Source organism: Thermobia domestica, chromosome 5 (assembly GCF_964235325.1).
Source record: "Thermobia domestica chromosome 5, izTheDome1.hap1.1, whole genome shotgun sequence".
Classification (NCBI taxonomy): Eukaryota; Metazoa; Arthropoda; class Insecta; order Zygentoma; family Lepismatidae; genus Thermobia; species Thermobia domestica.
In genome coordinates this window covers 212,028,894-212,048,069 of record NC_137458.1, presented here as the reverse complement: position 1 = coordinate 212,048,069, position 19,176 = coordinate 212,028,894, and the positions used below count along the sequence as shown (strand labels likewise).

The 19,176-nt window shown below is 34.0% G+C and overlaps 1 protein-coding gene across 4 annotated transcripts in view; it reads left to right on the top strand.

Annotated features, from left to right (window-relative positions):
- Positions 1-19,176, top strand: part of LOC145686385 (mitochondrial coenzyme A transporter SLC25A16-like) — a gene marked incomplete at its 5' end in the record, with an annotated part of 88,718 nt that overhangs the window by 28,123 nt on the left and 41,419 nt on the right. For all 4 annotated transcript variants that reach the window (XR_014131601.1, XM_081759657.1, XM_081759656.1 and 1 more), the window contains 4 exon segments: positions 6,423-6,556; positions 10,259-10,444; positions 15,108-15,264; positions 18,351-18,492. Coding sequence is in view for 3 of the 4 variants with exons in the window: in XM_081759657.1 (XP_081615783.1) it covers positions 6,423-6,556; positions 10,259-10,444; positions 15,108-15,264; positions 18,351-18,492 (619 nt within the window).

Sequence of the window (19,176 nt, the reverse complement as noted above, 5' to 3'; positions counted from 1 at the left end):
TGGAGGAATTCGTGAAATATTATATTTTTGGCATAAATTTTAAACTTCTGTTTCCTTCCTTAAGATACCCATTTGAATGAAAATGACATGATAAGAAAAAAGTTCGAGGTAGATCTATAACATCATTTCAAAGAGCCCGGGCGCTTTCTCGTGATTCGATTACAAACAATTTTTTTTTTTTAAAAATAATACAATATCACCCATTAAAAGTTGTCCGCTGCATAGAAATATCTTTCTATGTGACTGTCCTAAACAGAATTAAAGAATCATAAGTTCTGTAGATCATGATTTCTTGTATACATTATGCAAGAGTAGGTAAATTCTATTTAGACAACAGAAAATTACATCAACCTGTGCAGAACTAATCAAATTCTCTGCAGCCATATGTTGTTAATTCTGAACGAATATTTATAGATTAGATTTATTGCATTTATATGACCATTACATAATATATAGAAATATATAAATGGTATATAGAACATATCAGTCGTGAATACATAATAGCACAAAAATAGTCATAGCATTGTGATATATAAATATTAATAAATAACAAAATTACCTGTACATTGAATCCAAATTGACATCCTGTAAATACCTTTCATTTAAGTAGTATATTTGGATCGTTTTCAGCTCATGTGAAAACAAAGTTTTATCCGGTATATTTTTTACTTTATTTGGTAGTCTGTTACATAACATTATACCTGTATCCATAGGAAAATTTTCAAAAATTGTCGTTCTATGGGAAGGTATGCGCAGCGAATTTTCGGTTCCCACTTTCATAATTACGGATATCAGAGAATAACTCTTTTTTCGTTTTGCCTCTGAAAATAATACTGCGAAAAGCTTATTAAACTTGATAATCTTAAAGATTCAGTCACTATTCTTTTCATCTTATTTTTGCTTGTATTATTACATTTTTAAATTCCCTTTTTCGTTAAAATGTTCGTTAAAAAAAAACTTAAAATCGTTTTTTTTTTTAAATATCTCTAGTAATATGCTTAATTACGTAAAAAGATCATGTTTAGCCTACAGGATCTAACTGAAAGGCTTTGATTTCACGGTGCCCCGCCTGAAATGATCAGTGTTTGTAAGTATTGAGGTAGAAAGTTGAAGATTCAGCCAGTGTCGCATTACAGTTCAGTTATTTCCTGTTTTAGACTTTTAAACTATGGCATTCATAAGTATGGATAGAGTGTGTCTCACTGGATCCGATTGCGAATGAGAATTTCTCAACATGTGTAAATGAATTGCAGTGCCTATACTATATTTACAACAACGACGCATGAAGCTTGGATTCTACCAATCATAGAACTATTCTACTTCACGTGTGATAATGTAATACATCGGAAGATTTATGTACAATTCGTGAAGCTGCCTTCCGAAAGCACTCAAGAATCAGACGTGTACTAACAATTTTGGCAAATTTTGAACACAACGCAAGACATGGTGATCGAGAGACAAAAGAGGAGCACTTAAAAAATATAACACGAACGGTAACATTTATTCGAATTAAACTTTAACAATAAGAGCGACAAAAGTATAAAACAACAGTTACAACAGAAATAAACAAAACGAGACTTAGTGCAATCCGACAACAGTATACTTTCAGGAGATGTTATCGCGAAAGACGATACTGACAGAATTTCATGAATGGGGGTTGACTACCAGAACACACCCTCGCGTTCTAGTGGGTTGTGAAATCGGTAGATCTAGGTCGAATTTTCACCACTCCTTACCGTTACTATAGTTCCTACCTGCAAATTGGGAAGACTAGCGAGAAGGTATGAATGAATTATTCAAACAAGCTGGGATTGTTCGTCTGAACTCGTGCAAATAAAGCGTCATCTGCAATCGAAGCGATGAAGTTTCCAGCGCGGGATGTAGAAGCAGTGGTTAGGAAAAAACTTCCAGTAAATAATTGTAGATAGGCCTATATGCTTTAGAAAAGACAAGAATAATGTTTTATATATGTTTTCGATCAAAATACCTGAGTCTGAATTCAAGTCTGATATACAACTGAAGACAGACATTCACTGATGATCGAACCCATGACTACGTATAATGAATCATTATTGTGAAAGGTAATGTGAATGAAGTAAGCAATTTCTTCTTCACAGCTCTCTAGAGGAAACTTAAATCCCCAAAAACAGAATATGAGTTCCTTAATCAGCATATTGACAAACAATAGAGCAGTGTGACAGAAATGAAAATTACTTATTTGTAGTTAAGTTAGTTAAGTAATAATATATATATATATATATATATATATATATATATATATATATATATATATATATATTGTTATCGCTCTCTCAAAAGCTTAAGATACGAATTTTCAACTGTAAAATTTAAATTTACTTTTTAAAGGAAGACATGTCTGTATAATTCGCATTCGCATACTTCTGTATCTAATCCCATTCGTGTTCGTTCGGTTCTGCTGGAGGCGCAGGCTTACAGAAAGGCTATATTTGTCTTTCCTTCTCTCTATTGACGGGTATCAGAGCAAAAATGATACAGAGATATCGAGAAACTTTTTAAAATCGATTCAACGTCTCGAGCTCCTTCGTGGCTAAGCGGTTAGCGTACGCGGCTTTGGCGTGGGAAACCTGGGTTTGATTCTCGGTGGGAGCTCATGTGGTTCGGATTCCACGTTAATCAGTAAATCCCGTCTCATATAGCCTCGCTGCTAAAAGGGACGTTAAACTTAAAATCAACTCAACTCAGTGATTCAGCGTCTCAGGAATAGGTTCTATCCTTTCTTAACCCTTTGTTCAAGTCGGAGATAGTTGAAATCAACCAGTTCGGGTTTGAACGTTGATCCACGTAGGATAAAACGGTAATAGTTAGCGAGATACGGAGTTTGTAATCGTTTCATCATCCCAAGAGGATTTCACTTCCATCCTTCTCTATCTACTTAAACAGGAAGTGGCTCATAGTCATTTCCGGTTTTAATATTAATCTCTATAGAGCAAAAACGATAAGGGATAGCTGGAAGTGGCTTTTTGATATTGATTAAACATCCCAAGAATAAGTTTCATTTCGACTTCCATCCCTCTAAGTTGTGGAAATGAAAGAAGTGTTTTCCAGTCTCAACACACATCGCCATAGTAAAAAGTGTTAATAGATAGCGAGAAGCAGTTCTGATATGGATCGAATTCCTCATTTTTTTTCCATTGCTGACTTTATTCTTTTATTGCAACCGGTTTCGATATTAATTCTTATAGAGCAGAAACGATAATAAGAGACGCTAAAGGTTTCTTTTTTTATTTATTTATTTATTTAGTTTTATGTGAATGCAGGATTCAAAGAACAGATTTTATCTCAGCTGTTATTCTTCTAATGAAACCAAATGTAGAAAATACTAACACAATTCCAGTTCCAATATATTAATAAAATTGTAAGAAATAGCGAGAAACTGTTTTTGATGAATTCAGAGTCTGAAGAACGTGTTCCATCTCTAACCTTACCCTCTATTGCAACCAGAATGTATAGATTCACCATTTCCTGTTTTAGTATTGAATTTTCATAGTTTGGAAGTCTACCGTATACTGTAGTTTCATAATGTGAAACGAAACTCACTTGTTTTTCTATTAAGCAGATTGTGTTAGCAAATGTTAATAAAGAAATCGTCTGGCGACTATTAAAAGCTTTACCGTTTATTGTCGAAACAACACAGCAGTTAACAAATAGAACATTTGGTTGGATAACGTATTACGAGATCGTGTTTCTCGGATGTTTACGAAAGATCCTGTGGAAAATGTCAGATAATAAAATTCTAATGCAATTAGATGAAGTACTCCTACATTCAAAATATACACGGTGGGATATATATTGGTCTTTTCCATTTCACAAAGAGATTGCTCAGATAGGAAGAGAATAGAGTGATTGTGATGGTATCATTAGACGCGTCATAGCATGCAATTTTATAAATAAACTTTATAACATGTAATTTATTCTTCTATTTTCAGTGCATGCAATGGCTTGATCGGGAGAATATCGTGCGTTCGTTGTGGAAGAGTTTCTTAAAACTGGCGGTTCAGTGATCAAAACCTAGCAAAGCCTTTTGCATTCATTTTGCTCTCGCTCGGAGTGGTCCCATTCTCACTGGACGAAAAATAAGAAATTGGTTATCAAATTTTAGAGCCACATCTTCTGCATCGATAAAAGAAAAGTCTCTAGACCGGACCAGGATTTCAACGTCGGTGGCAAATGTAGCTAGATTGTGGACTTCAGTCTTGCAATCCCCAAAGCGTACGGCATGGAAGCACGTCGCCGCGCTTGGGTTATCTATCCGCAGTGTTATAAGAAGAATCCTTCATAAAGACTTCAAAATGCATCCATATAAGACGCAGATAGTGCAAGAGTTAAGTGAAAGAGATTATAAAGCACGAAGAAATTTATGAAGCGTTATTCAGCAGAATGTCCCACAACTGTTTCAATCTGTAGTGACGAGGCCCATTGTTACTTCTCCGGTACTGAAAAAAAAAAAATCGTTCCTGGGTTGCAGATAACCATTGGAGTCTTCATCAACGACCACTCCATAGCTCTCGAACGACGGTATGATGCGCTGTTTCCGATTGTGGTGTTTGGGGTCTTTACCTCGTCGAAGACGACGATGTCATTACTTAACTTCTGCTCGACATTGTCACATGCTTGAAACTGTTCTTAGTCCGAAATTGGATGAATTATTGCAAGATCCCGACCTACAAGATGTCTGGTTCCAACAAAATGATGCCATAGCACACACCTCATGTCGTTCAATGGAGATTCTAAGACAGTGATCATCTTGTCTTTTTGCGGGGATGATATCGGGTGGCCCCTCAGATCTCCTGATCTCACACGATGCGATTTTTTCTGTGGGGTTATCTCAAGGGAAAGGTGTATACATATCATCCTCAAACGATCGATGAACTGAACACTGCCATCACTGAAGAAATCAACTCTATCCTATGGAATATGTCTCGAAGAGTCATGTAAACTTCCGAAACAGCTTCATCAATGTGTTGAAAACAGAAGTGAGGATTTGGAAGATATTACTTTTAAAACCTATTCAAATAAAACTGCATTCTATATACATCAAATAACAACATAACATTTTTTTATGTATTTTGCTTTATTTTATTCAACGCATTTTTTAAATCGAAAAGATCAATATGCCCTACCTTGTTCGAAGGAGACAAAACTTCATAAAGTCACAGAAAATTCTACTGTACTGATCGGTTTCGACAGAAATGCTTATACTGTGCAATTCCTGTGAAATCAGCAGAAAATCCTCCTCCCTTAATAATAATAATAAAAGTGTTTCCTGAGATTTTTTATCTCACAAATGATTATTGTTCTTCTCAGAGGGCTACTTTTAAAAAAAAATTAAAAAGAACAATCTATTAAAAGTTAAAAAAGATCAATGTCATACCTTTTTCTCCATCATCCTTCCGCTGTTGTTGATTGATAGTCTGTTGCGTGACTGCTAATTCGTGACATATTCACATTAAACGCCCAAATGATAGAAGTGACGTAATTTCCTTGTGAAAAAGTGCAAAGTATGTTGACATACTGGTTATAACATTTATAAATAAGCGGAATTTATGAAGTGTATTCCAGATTCTAGATAAAGGAATATCAGTTTGTTAACAGACAAAGTATCGAGTTAGGCAAACCTGTTGGCAGTTAGTCTATCATCTTATTTATTTTTCTGTACTTAAATTAGAAATTTATCATCAAGCAGTCAGTTTTCCCTGATTAGATTAAGTGATTTGTCTAAGTAGCTAATCGTAGCGAAAGTTTCCCTCAGAATAAGTAAATTTAAAAAGGCGGTCATTCTCATAAAAGGAGACGCTAATTTCGAAGTAGTAACGAATCGAAAAGTAAAAAGTTTGTATCACAATATATCTCATTACTGCGTGTGGTCGCGATTTCGGTTACTGTTGCAGGTACAGAGTTTTTGGAATTGACCCAGCATCTTGATGTATTTTTAGAGCTACTAATCAAGAAAATCTAATAACTGATGAGGACCGGTATATTTAACACATCGTTCAACAACAAAGAGTCGTGTAGCTTGCCATAGCCCTTTGCTGGCTTTAATGCAGTGCAGGAGAATTTAATTGAATATAATTATCTCATAGTTAAATAAGGAAATGTTACTCAGAAAGTGTCACATGATTATCATTTCAGTAACAGATTGTTGCCATCGTCGGACTGCACTGTCTGTGTTGCTAAAATAACAATAGTAAAAAATGTAGGACACACTTGGTGAGTAAATTTTTGAACCATGACAAATGGGAAATCCGTTTTATGACGTATTATAATTATATTTGATTATTGTAAAATTTAGATATAAGAATACCCCTCCTAAAGCGAAATAAATAGAGGGGAAGACATAAATACTGTGTATTTTTCGTTATTCTATGTTCTTCTTATTCCAGGTGTGTTCTCAGGGCTCATAAACATCGTGAAGAAAGAAAAATTCTTAGCTCTTTACAAAGGAAATGGGGCGCAAATGGTCAGAATATTTCCATATGCGGCAACTCAGTTTACTTCATTTGAAGTATATAAAAAGGTAATGTTCTGAGACAAAGTCTAAGATCTATACTTAAGGAAGGGAAGGGAACAATAGTAGAAAAAAAGGAATGTTAAAGAAAAAGTGGAAGTTGAGTCATATTACGTAGTAGATTTGGTATCATGATGGCGTCACAAGTTCTAAAACAGTGTTCCGTATATGCCTAATTTACAACAGTGGTCTGGCGCCCCCTTGGATGAATGCAATTGTCCTGAGCGACCCTTGGCATTTTAACCTAATTCAGCCATGCACAAGTTTGAATGTAAGTCTTGGACAAAGCAGTCTAAAAACCAGAAAAAGGTTTCAATTCTTCAACTATATATATATATATATATATATATATATATAAGTGAAAGAAATGTTTCTTTTTATAGTTTCTCGTATATTAGCCATTTTTTCTCCCGAAAAATGCATTTTTTCCCATTTTTTAAACATACGTGCTTGCCTTTCTCACTTTCCAAAAGATAAGGGCCAACGAGAGTTTTTTGTATCAACTTTTTAAAAGCTTGGTTGGGTATCTTGGTATCTTTCATCATTACAAAATTGATACAAAAGTCAAGATATAAATGCAAAGAAATTTAGGTTTTAAGTGGCTGATCAAAAGAAATATAAAGAAATTGCTTATTATTGAAACAACAACAACAACAACAACAACTACAACTACTACTACTACTACTACTACTACTACTACGACTACTACTACTACTAATAATAATAATAATACTTGTGAAAAAGTCTAAGCTTTTGATAATTTGTAAAATGCATAATGGCTTTCGTCCGATAGTAAGAAAAAAGTCTAACAAGTCATGAAATCTTAACGCCTGCTAAATAGCCTTTCGCTCCCAATTGCCCCTTTTTGTTCCAGCGCGCCCTTTGGAAACGAGAACGCCGCTGGGAGGCGTTAACGACCACATTGAGAACCACTGATTTACAACACATGTTATAGAACTATAATACGTTTTAGATGACTGGTGGGTGCTTAGTAGTAAGACTATGCAAGTGATTGACAAGAAACATACTTAGCGCCGATTGACATATTTGAAATTGGCATTGTCCTCCTGGATAGGAAATAACTCGTTAATTTCCCCCCCCCTTCCAAATGTCCCATGCAAGAAAGTCTCAGAATTCTACAAAAAACCCAGAATTGTCAGGTAGATCAAGAAAGTCAAGAAAAAGTCAGCAGTGTAGACCCAGTGGCCCAGAATTTTTATACCACAGTGATGAGTAGCTGATTTTTTGTTTCTTATGATACAAAAATACGATCTATAATGATTGTAAAGTGGAAAATAATACTGTACTGCAAATACAAAAATACAATCTAAAATAAGTGTAAAATTCAATATAATTGAAATTCTGTATACATAAACACTAATGATTTTTTTTTTTTTTTTTTAATAATTATAAAAGTGGTTATAAGCGCATTCAGTTTTAAGTAGACGACCGAGTGTCTGTGTTACAGCCAGGCCTACGAAAGAATAAGTCTACCATCTGCAGCACAGAAAGGCAGGTCCAAAGCACACAATGGATTTTATTATTTATTTATTTATTTATTTATTTATTATCTTGTCAAAATCTGAGAATATTGGATTAAATTAATCCATGATAACTCTCTATGTCTGTAGAGAAATCAGAAAAATCAAATACTTCTTTAAAATATGTCGGAAGATCGTAGCTTAGAAAGTGTGCTAAATTATTTTTCCCAAAAGTAGAATGGAGAAGCTTTAACTCATTTATTTTCAACCTATTTGGATGTCTTTTAATACCTGTTAGAAATACAAAATGTCGAAGAAAATCAGTACTTCTCTTAGAGGCGTGTTGTGTCTGATAGAATAATCCGTTAAGGAAATAGGGGTTTCTTTGTCAGTTCAAAATATATATCTTAAGGCCTTTTCGTGCGCTTAACCACATAACATGATTGTAAAGAAGTAGGTCTCCATGCCGTCCGATTCCATGTCTTCTAAAAGTTGACGAAACCGTTTATGTAAAAGAGCTATTATCTTCCCCTATCATGTTGATAATTAGGGCATTTTTTTGAGAAATTCGGCCTGATTTACTGATTTACCACAATTTTCTCTCAAAAGGCCTATTAGTCCAGATCTCTTTACCACATCGGTACACCATTTGTTACAATTGTTGAACATTCTCAAAACCTCCAAATATATCAACAACATTGTTTACCTCTTCATTAATATCCCTTCCCTTTGCGGTGCCGTGAAGGAGACGCACGTTTAATAGTTCCTCTTTACTCGAAGAACCTTCTAAAGGTCAGAAACTGCTGACATTCTTCTGACTGATCCTTGTTTTCATCAGGGCACGAAGAGAAGAAATGACTATATATAATATCTTCGTTTATTCACCCATTTCCAGTATTCTTCTCTACACAGTCTGATGAGAAAACTGTACAGATTCAAAATAATACAACATTTTTGTATCATCAAACACTTTTCCATATCTACTGCACATTTCTACATTATAATTCCATCACTCAACTGCTCTTTCACTTCAGCAAGTACCAGGGAAACTGCATTCGAAACATGCAATACGCAGTTTTGAAACAGTGTTAACTTTACTAAACATACCTGGTTACAATTTCAAGCTTTTCTTCACACCTTCAGTCATTCCTTTTTTTTTTCAGTCTGCAACTTATCCTTGTGATTTATTATAAAAACGTGTTCATAAAAAATGAACATATTGTCAGTAAAAACTTCACAAATCGTGGAAGGCTGCGGACCATACAAAATAGCTTGGCGGGTCACCATTTAGACAGCTCTTTAATAGAACAAACAGTTTTGTGTATGGGCGGAAGTAGTCTAATCGAACTTGGGGAAAGAGATTTTGGATCAAAAGAGCATATTTCCAGGTATATTAGTCCCAATTGCAATGTACCAGCAACAACTAAACTTAGTATTGAACTTTCGAGTGTTTTTGAATATCTGTTATCTGTAGATCTTTAAAAAATCAAGCAGTAGAAGATAGTTGGATAATAGTTTACAGATGAAGACGTATTGTTTAAAAATTAAATATTACAATCAGGACAAGGAGAAGTCACAAAATTGTATTTTCTGATTTCTGGTAAACACTCTATATTGAAGATCGAGGTAGCAACTACCCTTTTTTAATAAAATTGAAAATAAAGTCTGAAAGTAATAAATAAAATCAAACAATACTTGGGAAATAAGCAGTTAATGTTGCATATACTTGTCCAATATTCCAGTATTTTAGCAGATATCGATATCATAGAACGAGAACGTAATCAGACAAGTTTTTTATACAATAAAGTTACGTTTTAAATATTTCAGTTCATTTAGACCGGCATATTTATTATTATTATTATTATTATTATTATTATTATTATTATTATTATTATTATTATTATTATTATTATTATTATTATTATTATTATTATTATTATTATTATTAATTATTATTGATAACTTCTCTTTGTTGTAAAGTTGTAAAATGTGATACTGTAAAATTAATTTCTGTGGTGTTCTTCCTTGCCGCACCTCTGATGTTAAAAAATGAAAAAATATGTATTTTACATTACGATTGACTTCATATTCTCATTCGCTTTACTTCGACTTATTAATAAAGTACTTCCCTAAAAGAATAATAGGTTCTGATATTGTATTTTGCTCTTTGTGATACTTTGTGTGTTTTATGCGCTTTGTTTAAATCGTGCCTATTTTTGTTCAATTATAGGCATTTTCCAGGGTTCTTGGAAGTAATTCACATATAGCGAAGTTCCTGGCTGGTTCAGGAGCTGGCGTCACTGCTGTAACCTTGACTTACCCTCTGGACACTATCCGAGCCAGACTGGCTTTCCAAGTCACCGGAGAACATATGTATACGGGCATTGTGCATACTGCAATTAGCATTTTTCGTGAGGTAAAAGTTGTAATATTGTGTGCGATAAATAATGTGTATATGCTTTATCTATGTTGTATATGCGATATTATAATTCATAATGTAGTGTTATTACTTGTTAAATAAGTAAGATTTGATAAATTTTGACATTATTAATACATGTTCTGTCTTGTTTCGATAGTTATTTTTAAAAATCATTATTTTAATTTTAATTTTTGTCACAGATTTGAAAATTGCCCTTAGAATTGAATTAAGGTTAAGTTCCAGATAATATGAATGAGATAACGTATATTAAAGGTAATAACTAAATAACAATAAATATGTGGAAGAGTAGTAGTTCGCATTATGTAATTATATAAGCATTTTTTTATTTTGCTTTTTTGCGTAGTACTTTGCGAAACAAATTTAAATTTGTTCACAATTGATAATTTTTGTGTAGCATTGTAACATCATTAGATATGGAAATTATTTTAAGAATAAATATAATATAATAAGAAAAGCAATATAGAAGAAAAGTAAAGGCATTTTCAAAGGTTTTAACTTCGTCATTCTTCCTTTTGCCTAAGATGGTACTTGGTTTTCAATGTGTCCACATGGAAGCTTTTTATGATGTGCTGAATCTGTAGTGTCGACAAGAAATGGGGAATCATTATTACCTAGCTCACGAAATGAACTTATATATATATATATATATATATATATATATATATATATATATATATATATCTTTTGACAAAATATATATCTTTTGACAAAAAAACTCAATAAATGAATTTCACACAAGATAGATTTTATTTATATATAAAATAAGAAACTTTCGTCCCCTGGATCCGCCCCTGATAGATAATACATTTACATATTTGGAACCTGAGTATTAGGGGATCTGTTGAATTAGCTGTATTGAGTTCTCACTTATCACCATATATATATATATATATATATATATATATATATATATATATATATATATATATATATATTAAAAATGAAGATATAACCAGTAGCCACCGGTTACTATTTGTTAACAAAATGTTCTCCATCCTCTTAGGTATTGATCACACCAATATAATCTCTATATGACTTACGGTTCCCGAGATATGACTTCTTAAATCTTCCAAAATCGGAACTTTTTCGCCAATATCGTGGGAACCGTAAGTCATAGAGAGATGATATAAGTGTTGATGAATACCCAAGAGAATGGTGAACATTTTGGTATCAAATAGTAACCGGTAGCCACTGACTAACTGGTCACTGGCCAAATCACACAATTTTCCAGACATAATTTTAAGATGTTCATGAGCAAGAAATCAAATCTTTCCTTAGATCTTCGTTGTTTGAGTTCAAAGGGATAGTTAGTTAGTACAAAGAGCTAGTACCTACTTGCGTTGCTTTTGCCAATTTACTTAATAAAATATGATATACGGTATTTTAACTGAAAAAAAGTTTCCTACTAATTATACAGCCTTTCGTCAAACAAAGTGTTAGAAACAATCAGGAAAACTAACATTGCTATACAAATATTTAGATCATGTCTTGCTCTCCACACTTTTAACGTCCAATCGCCGCCACTGTATGTATGTAATAGAAATTAGTAAACGCAATATATGTATGAAAGTACGTTATCACTCTAAATATCAATCACTGAGTCTTAGAATTAAGTTTACACTATGTATAAGGTGCGTTGCAAAATGATACTACCAGTGTATTAAGGTACAAAAAGTGTATGTAAAATGAGGGAAGTGAATTAGATTGGATAGTTGGTATAACACTGACAATAAATCACAGCAAATCACGCAAGTAGTACATATATTGTGTGGCAGAGTGTGTAGAAATACAAGAAACAATGGGTATACAGAGAAATGCACTGTTGCAAAATGATACGATCACTGTACTTAATACCCTATGTATGAACCATTGTTCAATGCTAGTTGAAACACGCGGTCAAATATGGTATTCACTAGGTTCTGTAACGTGGAAATGTCAAATGCATCCCATGCAGCAGTAATAGCATTTTTCAAAGACTCGATACTATCGTATTGTCGACCTCCAGCATACACGTGTTGACACAACACACCTTAAACATTTTCCATTGGATTCAGGTCCTGGGAGATAGCAGGCCAATCCATTAGGCGCACGTTTTTGTTGACAAACCATTCTTTTGTGTAATAGGCCACATGTATAGGGGCATTATCTTTTTGAAAGACCCACAAAGGTCCACCAATTACAGTAGTGAAAGGAAGCAGATTATCTTCTAGCACAGTTTGATAATCAGTGGCCTTCATATGGCAAGAAAGGAAAGCAAGATTTGTTTTACCATAAGCACCAAACCCAACTCAGACCATTATAGATTTGTCACCTTGCTTCCGTTTGGAAAATATCTTTTCTTCTTTCCTCAAATCATGCCAATAATATGCTCACCCATCTGGTCCGTCTAAATTAAATTTCTTTTCATCACTAAAGATTACCCACTTGCATTCTTCTTTCCAGTGCACATGCTCTTTCGCCCATCGTAGTCTCTTGCACTTGTGATCGGTGGTGAGTCGAGGTTGAACTTTCTTTTTCTTGTATTGCAACACATTGAACAGCTGCACAGGCGGCACAAGATTGACGTGTGAAAGTTTATGGTAGGATCACCGAACAGGTTGCCTAGACTTGTATTGTCACCACTAAGCTTAGGCATTAGATTTCTTACTTGTCTCGGTGTTAGTTTCCGTGGTCTTCCGGTCGATTTCTTTACACCATACTTTGCTCTGAGTTTCAAATAATTATTCACCACACACGCACTGCGCCCAATTTTCCTATCTATGGCTCTGGAAGACATTCCTTCAGCTTTATAAGCCGTAATTTGGCCCTTTTCATACTCAGAGAGAGTGGTCCTTGGACCCATTTTCCTAATCCCCCGTCATACACTCTACGAGCGCGTTCCAAACACGATACTGTGTGTTCCTCAATCACAAGAAATCTAGTATTCTGCTTGGAAAAGCTTCGAGCGCCAACAATCTTCACCAACCTACAGTAACGCCCTCTATCACATAGTAATCGTATCGTTTTGCAACAGCTGATATCCACCTCCTGGTTTGTTTCTTTCCTGGCTGCTTGTTATCAGAGCAAACACCTCAGTTCTCTATGTCTCTTTCTAGTGCATACTAACAGCTATTACTCTACATTCTGTTTCGTTGTCATTCTCTATTGGGTCCTGAGTTATGTTAAATAACTCTGGTGGTTGTATCATTTTGCAACGCACCTTAAGTATTCCTGCTTTTTAGTTCATTTTATGTGAGCTGGATTATATTTAGAGGAAATATATTTTTTATATGGAACCAAATATGAAATTCTGCGCTTTGTCTTTGTTTGTCAAATTTTTGCCTTATAACTTATATACCGTACCCTATTACAATTTGACCATTTCATTATTCTAAAAATTCCTGATCATATATAAGAAATATGTCAAAAAAGTATCGGTATCGGCCTTTTCAGTATCGGTATCAGTAAAAAAAAGTGGTATGGGCACATCCCTAGAGAAAAGTTTATTATATTATTTCATATTGTTGTAAAAGTTAGACCTACTTGCTCTCATTGAATAAACACAATGCCAGAAACTACATAACCAATTTTGACAATTCTTTTACCAGTTGAGAGTGTTTTTCCCGGTGGTAAAAGACTAATACAATAGTAAACGCTTGAACTTCATAGAACTAAACTGAGCTTTTAGTGTACAGCACCTTATTGTGCTTATACTAACAATTGTTGTTATTCGGCGGGCCGAAATCGGTAGATTAACCATAAAGTAAAAGAATGTTTGTTTGTAATTGATTGTGTAATATACAAGGTAATCTGTTAGGTCCTATTATTCCAATTTATACAGTTATATGCGATGCGAATTTTTGTTTGCATCTCAGTTCTCTGATTTTGTATAGCAAACTGTGATGCGATATTGCTCTGAAGAAACGCTGATATGTACGCGATATATTAGCGAGGTAAAGAAAATATACTAGCAATTTGAAAATGTAGAATACTGTGGACAAGGCTGTAGTTTCGGAAAATTTAATACTTACATAATAAAACTAGGTTTCGGACTTTCGTTTCTGTATTATTGAACTTGCAGGTTTTGTAAATCATAAAGTTGGTTAGTGCGGAGGTTTATATACTTACGTTTACATACAAGAAAACTACGTGTAGTGCGTTGTAAAATTAAGTAAAATTTGGTAATGATGTAGGATAACTATGAAGTGATCGAACGGTTACCCAAATTACAAAGGCTATAAGCATTTTATAATTATATTCCTAAATGGTTACTTCTAGCTATTCGTACGGGAAATCCAGTTTCTGTCCTCTATGGAAACTGACGTGGTTCACATAACATGCTTTACAGTAGATGCACATTTCATATGGTCTTGATGAAGTGAAAAGTAAATTAAACACAAAACAAACATTGTAAGTGTTTTATAAAGGTAGATGCCGTCAGTGAAACATATGAAATATTAATGGTAGATAACTTAACCAGTCACAATTTCTTTGTGGCTAGTGAACGGAAATTTAACATTGAGAAAGCTAATAATTATTTTTTGCATACTTGCTAACGATTGGGCTTAATTATATATAACTCCTTGCGGTGTTTAATTAGTATATGTAAGTATAAATGTAATCATATAGTAAGAATAAAATCTGATTATTTTTCTTCCAGGAAGGTGGCCTTCGAGCTTTATATCGTGGTTTCATGCCAACTTTATGTGGAATGATACCGTATGCAGGGTTATCTTTCTATTGTTTCGAAAGATTTAAGTTCCTGTGTATGAAATATATTCCTCAGATTTCGTGCGAACCATGCTCCAGAAATACAGGTAAGTTAACGTGAAGCAACTTCGATGCTACTAGATAAAACCCATTTGAAATAAAAAAAATGAGCTGGGTGAGTACACTCTGCTTAGCATAATACAGTTAACAATTCTTCCCCAAAGTTGCCTCGAAATGAGTTTTCCAAAGTATAAAACAAGCAGCAGTGTCACATAAACACCATGTCAAGGAGTTCGATTTTTTTTTATGGCGGTGATATTTTCTCAATATTGAAACCAAAAGTGGTGGTAGATTTCTATCACTTCCAGTTTTAGTAGAGAGAAATTAGAGGGAAGATGAAATATATTTTTTATACATTTAATTGATTGCAAAAAACAGCTTTTTTTATCTATTACAGTTTTTATTCTATAGCGATCAACGTTAGAACTGGAAGTGATTGATTTATGACATTTCCAATTTGAATAGAGGGTTAAGAGAGAAGATAATATCATTTCTTAGAACGCTAAATGGATTAAAAGACTGCATCTCGTTCTCTCTTATCGTCTTTGCTCTATGTAGATCAACATTGAAAGCAGAAGTTATAGTGAACTTTTAGTTTGCTGTTTTTAATAGAAAGTCAAGAATGAAGATAAAATGTATTCTTGGGACGCTCAATCGATTGCAGGAAACCGCGTTTCGATATTGGCATTTCTGGTGTATAGAGGTCAACATTAAAACCAGAAATGGTTGATTTCTACCACTTCCGGTTTGAATATTATGTCTATCAACGAATTGGATTCCTAATTTTCCACACTGTACATCCTGACCAAAATTGATGGTGATCCATTAAGTAGTTTTTGAGATTTTTGTCTCCCGGAAGGACACACACACACATGGACGGACAGAGTAAATATATAAAAGAGTTTTGGTATACTAAACTCCTTAACTGGATACTATTTTCTTACGCTTGAAACTTCTACCAACACTTCTTGTGTGTTAAGTACATATTAAACAAGTATAGAAGCAAGACGTTTTTGTTTATCAGAGTAAATATTAAAAGATAAAAGTAATTAATTTCCATATATCACACCTGCACTAAAAACTTGTCTTACCTATGTTCTGATAATGCTAACAGCTGTCAGTGAACATTCGACGCTTAATATGTTTAGTTGAACTTAATTGGATACAGAAGAGCACGGTGAGAGAGTATCTTTCGAGTTTGTTAAGCATGGCAATACAAAGGGTACCACTTGCCATTTTGTATGTAAAGTCTTAATGTACTACTTCAGCCTAACGTAACATACTCTGTTTAATGGTGTAATTTTTTAATTATCCCTCTAATAAGTAGTGGAGAAAGCAGAGTCTTTTCGATTTGAAAATAAATACTTAAAAAAGTTTTTAAAAAATCACTGTAACATCGTGTTGGCTAGGTCAATTATATATAGTTTAGATATAACTTAGCTGTAATTTTCAAAAATAGGTAATTAAATAATATATGTGGCCACTTCACTCATACTAATGATTGTATTATCAGACAGTAAAATCACACTTCAGCGGGATAACTTGCTCTTGCGTATAAGTAATACTATAAAAGTGGATAATATTGCCATTGGAGTCAAAAGAAAAAAAGTTTTCCTGTATTTCAGTCAATGGTGTTGGAAGTTTTATTTTATTTTTATATTATTATTTTACTTAGTTTATGTATTTATTGATAATTTTTCGTTCGCCGACTGTTATGCCTTTAAATTAAAAGGGATCATCAGAAATGAATGACAATAATAAAATGAATGGTGAAAGGGTACAGATCCGTATGCTGAGCTGAATTCAAACCCAAAACAGACCGATCTTACGATTACGAGCTTAATCCCATGCTAAATGGTGTTGGTCGTGTTGAGGTTACAGGTGCCACAATAAATGTAGATATTTTGGAATCCACATTATTTTCTTCTGAAGATGTGGGTTTGCAGAATTTCATCTTTTATGATGATAACATTTGTCGTCGTGCATTTGAAATATATATATATATATATATATATATATATATATAATATATCGAAAAGTTTTGAGTGATATTGAAGAAGAAACGTTATCAACTTCCCACATGGATTAATGGATTTTGTAATATAAATATGGTATCATGTCACCACGATTGGAGAGTTCGGGAAAATTGTTAGAAGCATGTCTAAGGGTTGGCTTTGTTGCTGCAGAGTCTGGTTACTGCATTAAATAATAAACGTGACTGATGTGTTGGGCACATAACATGTTCTGATGCTTTACTGTGCTATTTTTAACAGCACCCTGCTCAGTATCCGTGTGAGCATTATCACATCACATTAAACTTTGACATGTTCTGACTCTGACTACACATGTCATACTTTTGGCTTCTTTTGCTTTTAGTTTCTAGTTGCCTTTACATAACCATTTGCCCTTCTTTGTTCTATGTCTTGATGGCTTAAAACTTTCGACAAGCATTGTTAGGTAATTAGTGACAGTGTCATAAATTTCTCAAGAAATCCAAGTGGGAGCTAACAGCGGATCATCGAAAAACATTGACCTTAACGGTAATCTTACTAGATCCCTGAATGTATTTTCTCAGTAGATGCGGATTCTGTATAGCCCAAATGATGAAATTTACTTCTTTCATTTTATATTCCACAACTCAGTAGCTGCGTTCACCCCTATCGTAGATTCTTTAAATCCTTTTCCTTAACTATATAGGTGCCAAAATTTTCCTTAGGTGGGAATGAATCTCTCTCTACTTCATAGTACTTATAAATAACTAAGAGCTAATTTCATTTTGTGAAAAAGTGCTTATTTGTGTGGTTATTTTCTTTTATATTCACATAAGTGTGGCTCCATTTGAGAACAGAGATAAAACGGAATAGGAATGCTTCCAACCAAATTTATATTGAAATTTAGTAATAATGTGTTGCCAATAAAAGTAATAATATACTTGACTCACTTTTTTTTTTTTTTAAATAAACAAGACTGTCTATACCGAGTGTACTGTTAGAAGAAATACTGAAGCGTTCTTAAGGGACGATTGATTGAAAAGTGAATATGGTAAAGAAAAAAATTTCTGCTAAAGGTAATCTTACTTTAATTGATCATGCTTTTTATTTCCATTATACTGCAACACCGAACTCTTTTGCAGGCGGCCTTGTATTGATAGTACCTGCGAAGCTATTGTGTGGTGGAATGGCTGGTGCCGTAGCGCAAAGTGTTTCGTACCCTATGGATGTAACAAGACGGAGAATGCAACTGGCTATGATGAATCCAGATACCAGGAAATTTGGGTAAGTATGTAAGAATAATACGCAACTTAGTTATTAAAAAAAAAATCGAATCTTAATGCAAGGAAGATCGAAAAGTAATGAGTACTGCTTTTTCTGTCCCACTTTGCAGAGCGCAAGTCATATTGCCGGTTGACAGGATACTAGATAAAAAGATACAAACCAGATATCAGTATATTGGGTTGTTTGTCGTCTCGGTGAAAGTGTGGTCAACGTCACAAAAATGTCGCGTGATATGATGTCTGCTACAAAGGGGCAAAAAGATGTATCCTTTGTGTGTGTGTGGACGGAACGAGAAACTAACAAAGAAATAGTAGAATTGCTTGGTGCTGAGTGCATGGAGACAGCACTTTCGGTAAAAGTTATTTGTAGAGGGCCTGCTAAATCTTAACTATTGGCCTTGTTCTGTAATCGATGTAACAACAGCCTCAGAAGCATTGAGGAAGCAGCTGGAATTTACCAATGGATTCACCTGCGAGCGTTTACACAGAAAGCCAACATTTCGTATGATATGGCATACGATATTGTATATCATTGTATATGGCAACTGATCTATAAGGTATAGTGACGGGCTATGAGTCCTGGGTGTTCTACACTCTCGTAACAAAGCAATCTGTATAATGTATGAAATGTATTCATCACTTTGCTTAAAAAGTCCTGCTGATAGTATTTTGGTGAAATTTCGAC